At 43.0% G+C, this 7,539-nt stretch overlaps 1 protein-coding gene across 1 annotated transcript; it reads right to left on the reverse strand.

Annotated features, from left to right (window-relative positions):
• Positions 1-2,788: 2,788 nt before the first annotated feature.
• LOC116465061 (optineurin-like) lies at positions 2,789-7,018 on the reverse strand. Its single transcript, XM_032148272.2, has 4 exons — positions 6,869-7,018; positions 6,198-6,374; positions 5,017-5,219; positions 2,789-3,046 (listed from the first exon to the last, which is right to left on the reverse strand). Exons 2-4 carry the CDS (start codon positions 6,361-6,363, stop codon positions 2,804-2,806), a joined length of 612 nt encoding a protein of 203 aa, XP_032004163.1. The 5' UTR covers positions 6,364-6,374; positions 6,869-7,018; the 3' UTR covers positions 2,789-2,803.
• Positions 7,019-7,539: the final 521 nt, after the last annotated feature.

Here is a 7,539-nt window from a genome sequence, read left to right on the forward strand (position 1 = left end):
TTATATATATAATGTTATATACGTAATTATATATTAATTGTATAATATATTATACAATTATATAATTGTATATGTTCTGTATTATTAGAGAATATATTATATATATTCATTATATAATATATAGATATATCTATTATAAAAAATATAGATATATATATGTGTATATATTATACAATTATATAATTGTATAATATATTCTATATTCTATATTATAGAATATATTATATATATTCATTGTATAATATAAATATAGATATATCTATTATAAAAAACATAGATACATATATTTTTTCTCTGCTTGGGGCCATGGCAGTTCTAGATATTTTTGATATTTCTTCCTAAATCTTGGGCAGTGCTTTCCAGTTCACAGAAGAAACGCATGCAAAACATGTTTACACTAAAAATAACCGTCACTCATCTGACAGGGGAATGAGATGCTAACCATGCACCCTGAAGGAAGAAGCTTCATTTGGAAACTTCTCATATGCTGTTGGGTTTCCTGCAGCTTATCGGTTATTGACAGAAGGGTAAGGTTCTTTGGTTAAACTTCTGTCTCAGTCATCTTCGATCACTTGCAGAAAGGGTACTCTGGCAAAATACGCTTTTCGATTGACATTTTAATTGTCTTGATTTTGGCCACTAAAATGTATGAGGGGGCATGGATGGCAGGGTTATTCGGAGCTGTTTCCTAACTCTACTGCAGCAAATAAATCAGAAAGCAAAGACAGTCAGACATTCATATTTCAGATATAACCAGTAGGTGAGCTTTTTTGCAAGTTGCTACCCACTCCTCCTGACTTATCTACAATGTACATTTTTCTCTTCCAGGGACACAATATTTTTCTATCTTTTTTTTTAAATTTAAAGACAGAGTTTTGCTCTGTCACCCAGGCTGGAGTGTAGTGGCACAATCATGGCACAATGCAGCCTCTCAAACTCCCGGGTTCAAGTGATCCTCCTGCCTCAGCCCCCTAAGTAGCTGGGAGTACAGGCGTGTGCCAACATGCCTAGCTAACTTTTCGTACTTTTTTTTTTTATTATACGTTAAGTTTTTTAAGTTTTAGGGTACATGTGCAATCATTAAAAAGTCAGGAAACAACAGGTGCTGGAGAGGATGTGGAGAAATAGGAACACTTTTACACTGTTGGTGGGAGTGTAAACTAGTTCAACCATTGTGGAAGTCAGTGTGGCGATTCCTCAGGGATCTAGAACTAGAATTACCATTTGACCCAGCCATCCCATTACTGGGTATATACCCAAAGGATTATAAATCATGCTGCTATAAAGACACGTGCACACGTATGTTTACTGTGGCACTATTCACAATAGCAAAGACTTGGAACCAACCTAAATGTCCAACAACGATAGACTGGATTAAGAAAATGTGGCACATATACACCATGGAATACTATGCAGCCATAAAAAATGATGAGCTCATGTCCTTCGTAGGGACATGGATGAAACTGGAAACCATCATTCTCAGCAAACTATTGCGAGGACAAAAAACCAAACAGCGCATGTTCTCACTCATAGGTGGGAATTGAACAATGAGAACACATGGACACAGGAAGGGGAACATCACACACTGGGGACTGTACTTTTTCTTTATGTACACACAGGGTTTCGCCAGGTTGCCCAGGTTGGTCTTGAACTCCTGGGCTCCAGTGATCCTGTCTCCTCAGCCTCCCAAAGTGCTGGGATTATAGGCATGAGCCACTACACCTGGCCAGTCCCTTTTCTTGTATCAGATATGTACTCTGACTCATCAAAAGTGACCATCTGTACTACAAAGGATTTTATCCTTGTCTATCTTTCTCCCTATCTAATCTTCATTAGTGGCAATGAAGAAGAGGCCCCCACCTAGTACATCGACCTGCTCTGCTCTTTAATAGGGCTGCCCCTATGCCCAGGCACAGTTGTAACGGATGCTTCTCAAGAGCTTAGGGCCCCCTCGCTTAGCCCACTTCATTGGGGGTTGCAGAGAAATTTGATTTTCATAGCAATGGCTTCAAACTCAGTTCTCAGAGGCTCCTGAGTAGCTGCTTTTGAAAGGGAAGGAAAAGCCAGGACACTCCCTCAACCTACAACCGGAGCAGTTCTGCTCTTTCTTTTCTCCTCTTCTTCTTTTTAATATATCAGGGTTCCTCATACCACTGTGTTTGAAAAGAGGGTTCTGTTGGCCAGGCGCGGTGGCTCATGCCTGTCATCCCAGCACTTTGGGAGGCCGAGGCGGGTGGATCACTTGAGGCCAGGAGTTTGAGACCAGCCTGACCAACATGGCAAAAGCCTGTCTTTTTTATTAAAAATACAAAAAATTAGCCGGGTATGATGGCATGCGCTTGTAGTCCCAGCTACTTGGGAGGTTGAGGCACGAGAATCTCTTGAACCCCGGAGGCAGAGGGTGCAGTGAGCCGAGATCGCATCACTGCACTCCAGCCTGGAGGCAGAGTGAGACTGTCTCAAAACAAAAAAGAGGGTTCTGTTGTTAAAATATGTTTGCGGCTCCCTTAAGTGAACTGCGGAATACAGCTTTGAGATGTAGTTTGAAAAATGACAGAAAGTTCATGCTCATGTGGGTTTTTTCCTTTTCTGGTCACAAAAATGTTCAGTTTGCCAGGACATGATGAAAAAAAAAAAAGACTACAGCTTTCATCATAAAAGGTAATTAATATTTTTCCATTTTAGCTATGATAACCCTTACATGCATTATGCTATACTTAGAAAATGACAGCCAATTTATCTCTGCTACACTGGAATTTCCTCAATCCTTGGCTTGTGTTGACAAGAAAAAGTGGTATTTGTTTCATGTTTCCAGGTGAGGCTTTATAGTTTGCTCATAACAAAAATAAAACCCAAAACTCACAGCCATCCTAATTTCAACAAAGGAATCTTCTGAGGAGCCGCTGGAGTTCAGCTTTAGCTGCAGTTCAGATACGATGCCCAACAGGTCTGCCTTCTCTGCTTGTAGCCTCACCACCTGGGTCCTGAGCTGGTCCTTTTCCTGCTCCGCTTCTGCCCTGGGAAGCCTGGAGTCATCAGTGGGGTCCTGGAGATGACAACGAGTAAAGTGAATGAACAGATCAAACTAAGGCCAGGCACCATGGGCTCGTGCCCGTAATTGAAGAGCTTTGGGAGGCTGAAGTGGGAGGATCCCTTGAGGCCAGGATTTCGAGACCAGCCTGGGCAACAGAGCAAGACCCCCATCTTTACAAAAAATTTAATAATTAGCCAGGTGTAGTGGCACACACCTGTAGTCCCCATTACTTGGGAGGCTGATGCAGGAAGATTGCCTGAGCCCAGGAGATCAAGACTGCCAAGACCCTGTCTCCAAAAAAAAAAAATAAATAAAAGCCAAGCCAGGCGTGGTGGCTTACGCCTGTAATCCCAGCACTTTGGGAGGCCGAGGTGGGCGGATCATGAAGGTCAGGAGATGGAGACCATCCTGGCTAACACAGTGAAACCCCGTCTCTACTAAAAATACAAAAAGATTAGCTGGGCGTGGCGGTGGGTGCCTGTAGTCCCAGCTACTCAGGAGGCTGAGGCAGGAGAATGGCGTGAACCCGGGAGGCAGGGCTTGCAGTGAGCCGAGATTATGCCATTGTACTCCAGCCTGGGCAACAGAGCGAGACTCCATCTCAAAAAAAAAAAAAAAAGTCAAAATAACAAATACAAATCAAACTAAGGACCTGGCCATGAGACTCAATTACCCCCACACCTACTGACAAGGAAGTTTCTCAACACCTTTATGCCCTGTGCTTTAATGTAGAAAATTCCAGCTTTTACCTGACAAATTTTTTTCCAGACAGAGTCTCACTCTGTCGCCCATTGGAGTGCAATGGCTCAATCTCAGCTCACTGCATCCTCTGCCTCTCCGGTTCAAGCAATTCTCCTGCCTCAGCCTCCCAAGTAGCTGGGACTATAGGCGCCCACTACCATGCCCGACTAATTTTTGCATTTTTAGTAGAGATGGGGTTTTGCCATGTTGGCCAGGCTGGTCTCAAACTCCTGACCTCAGGTGATCTGCCCACCCTAGCCTCCCAAAGTGCTGGGATTATAGGCGTGAGCCACCATGCCTAGCCCATGATTTATTTTGACATAACATTTAAAATGGAAATTTTTACATTATTTTATTGTATCCAAATAATCAAAATTTAAAGTAACTTCATGACAAGAAAGAAAGCCTTCCTTGCCATGCTGGAATAATCTGATATTATAGAAATAATCAACCACACTTTGGCAACAGTGGACTTATAAGCTGTTGTCTAAAATTCCAGAAAGGAAGGAAGAAAAGTTCCCACCACCCAACCTCCTGCCCTTTTCCTCCCATCAGTGCCCACCCACACCCCTTCTCCCCACACTTGGCATGGACAGCAGAGGCCTCCGTAACAAACCACGCCCAGTGGGGATTTCAAACGTGTTCTGGGTTGTGTCATTACTAACGTCTTTGACATCCACTCCCAGGTATGAGCACATTTTTCCAGGTTCTTTGGGTCAAGAAAAATGTGTCTCTTTCTCTTTTCATCTGTGGCGATGCGATAGCCTCCTACCACATGACATTTTCCAAAACATTTTTAAAAAGGAAAATGTAGAGTGAATAATCTCCATTTTAGACTGAGAGAACAGACAAGGTCAACAAGTAAAAATTCTGAGTAATGGGTTTTTCAAACATATTTTTTATATCAAAGACAGAAACTAAAAACAATTGTTGGTTCTAGGCAGAGGCCCATCTGCACCATCTATAATGAATACAATACAATGATTTATAACCTTACTGTTCTTTTGCCTACAATCAATATGGTCAAAGCTTTACAAATTTCTTTCCTCTAAAAGAGATTATCCATGACCCTTAATAGGGCAACCAATCTTTTCAGCAAAAGCACTTCTTCCAAGACCAGGCAAAACACCAATCCAGACTGAACCATGAAAGGTTTTGATCTAGGAGTCTAGACACGTAAGATTCTACTGCAAATGTCAAGGGGAAAAAAAAAAACCATCACAGTGGATCGGTCTGCTCACCTCAGATGACCTTTCTGATTTCCCTTTTAGTTTTCCAAGCTCTTCCTTCAATTTCTCATTCTCATGACTCAAGGCCATTAGACGCTCTTTGGCTTCTTTGCTCTGTATCTCAAAAAACTGGCGTTCTTCCTTCTGTTTCTCTGTCCAGGCCGAAAGCTCCTCAAATCTCCCTTTCATGGCTTGATTATTTAGCTTCATGGCTTCTGCAGGAGGTTCAGAGTGATGGAGTCACACACCAGGAAAGTGGACTTGATTTGATGAACCAAATCTCCCTCTAGTCCACTTGACCACATGGCTCTGAATCGAAAGATGCCATGCTTAGCCTCGGCCCAAGGGTCAGCAGCAAAAAGACGAAGTGGTTTTTGCTTACAGAAAAGACTAGTGGGATGAACATCATTTCTAGTCCTTAAAAGTCCCAAGAAAATAAAGTTGATTTGGGTACTGCCACTACAGCACAAATATCTAAATATCTATCGTTACTAGGAACTAAGGAAGTTCTTACTACTCCTAGATTCAAACACTGGTCCTGCCCAAAGCCATGGCTTGAGATACCAGGATGCTTTCTCTTAATAAGGTAATATTTAGGACTAACTCTGGAACCATAGCAGCCTTTCTTCCTTTTTCCTTTTTTTTTTGAGTCAGGGTCTCTCTCTGTCATCCAGGCTGAGGTGCAGTGGCACGATCACGGCTCACTGCAGCTCCAACTTCCCGGGCTCAAGCAATCCTCCAACCTCAGCCTCCCCAGTAGCTAGGACCAGAGGCGTGCACCATCACGCCCAGCTTTTTTTTTTTTTTTAATTTTTTTGTAGAGATCAAGTCTTGCCATCTTGCCCAGGCTGGTCTTGAACTCCTATACTCAAGCAATCCTTCTGCCTCAGCCTCCCAAAGTGCTGGAATTACAGGCATGAGCCACCACGCCCAGTCTCTTTTTCCTTTTGAATGGGCTAAATATCATTATGCTACTTCCATGAGATACACAAACAGTTTTTATTTTTACCTGTTTCCAAAAGTAAAAATCAGAACAGATTTAGCCTTGCCACAAGCTAAATCCTGTGCTTCCCCACCCGCTACCACCTATGGAAACGGGGAGAAGGGAGCTCACCACCAAGCCTTAGTGCAAAGGGATGGCATCTGTTGAAGGCCCGGGATGAACGGGGCATGCAGGGGCCGGCTCTGCTCACCTTTCAGCTGGTGGTTCTCTGTCAGGAGCTCCTTCATCTGCTGCAGCAGCTCCTCCGGGGTGAACGTGTCCAGGTTTGGGTGGGCCAGATGTGGGGGTCCATTTCCTGTGCTTTCACTGGGGCCGTCCCCCTTTTCAGTGAGGCAGCTGAGAGGTTGATGGGACATTGCAGAAGTTCCTGTGGAAAAGTCACCCGTTGAAAATAGAGCTGTCCCCCGCCCCACAAGGGGTCCCCGGGAGTCCCACAAACCCATTGGCGATTGCTAATATTTACTCCAAAAGTTGCCCACTTTCTCTCCAGTTACATTTTGAACATTTTTGATTCTTCCTTTTAAACAAAAAAGGTATATGTAGCTTCAGAAAAGTGTGTGTGTGTGCGTGTGTGCATGTGTGTGTGTATGGGTGTATAAAAGGGTACAAAAAAATGAGGATTTGGGAAATGGCGGAGGGAGATGAGGGTATGACATCATGATGATCAGGATATATGTAGACATGGGCAAAGTATCATGAAAAATATTTCCCATGCAAATCTTCAAATTCAAATCTCCTTATTTCAAGTGAATTGCATGGTAAGTGAATTATATCTCAAAAAAGCTGTTTTAAAAACTATATTTTGTTTACTGTATTTTTGGTTAAGAAGAAAGGGAGAACTAACATTCTTTGAATGCTTACTATGTGCAGACTCAGCACACCAGGCCTGTCACTGACTAATCTTCCTTAACGCTGAACCAGGCAGCTGTTTTATAGGTGAGGAAGTTGGGTTTACAGAGGCGTACAGCTCATCCAAGGCCAGGAAGTGGCACCACCAGGTATCAAAGCCACACCTTGTAAAACAACAAAGTTATACTACTGAGGACTTAGGCTTTAATATTCTATTTTTCGATGCATGCTGAAAAGACTAAGATATCTTTAGGTATTGCCTGGTCTGAAAGTTCTTTACACGTATCACTTTGTTTTGTAGAGGCATCCATGTGGACAAAGAAATGCAGGACAAATGAGCAAATCCCCACTCTGCTTCTGTGTTACCAACCACCCAGGCAAACATGTTCAGCACAAATTTCCACCTTCACACTTGGTGAAAATGATGTATTTTCTTCAAGAGCTGATGGGGATAGATTATAAAGCAATACATAGCAAAGGCAACTCCTCCCCACTGATGCTGTATACGCATGGCCCACACACCCATTCCACAAAGGTCAAGAGTGGCCAAAGTCCAGAGAGATGCCTGAAAAAGCATATTATTACTTCCAGGATGTTTACTGTTAGAAGATTGTTTTTGAGCCGGGCGCGGTGGCTCACGCCTGTAATCCCAGCATTTTGGGAGGCTGAGGCGGGTGGATCAC

This window comes from Hylobates moloch, unplaced genomic scaffold (genome assembly GCF_009828535.3).
Source record: "Hylobates moloch isolate HMO894 unplaced genomic scaffold, HMol_V3 SCAFFOLD_2841, whole genome shotgun sequence".
NCBI classification, from domain to species: Eukaryota; Metazoa; Chordata; class Mammalia; order Primates; family Hylobatidae; genus Hylobates; species Hylobates moloch.

Coding starts and splice junctions, on each gene's coding strand:
- LOC116465061 (XM_032148272.2), bottom strand. CDS start 6,363: ATGTCCCATCAACCTCTCAGCTGCCTCACTGAAAAGGGGGACGGCCCC. Junction 5,220..6,197: donor AGAGAACCACCAGCTGAAAG/GTGAGCAGAGCC, acceptor AACCTCCTGCAG/AAGCCATGAAGCTAAATAAT. Junction 3,047..5,016: donor AATCAGAAAGGTCATCTGAG/GTGAGCAGACCG, acceptor TGTCATCTCCAG/GACCCCACTGATGACTCCAG.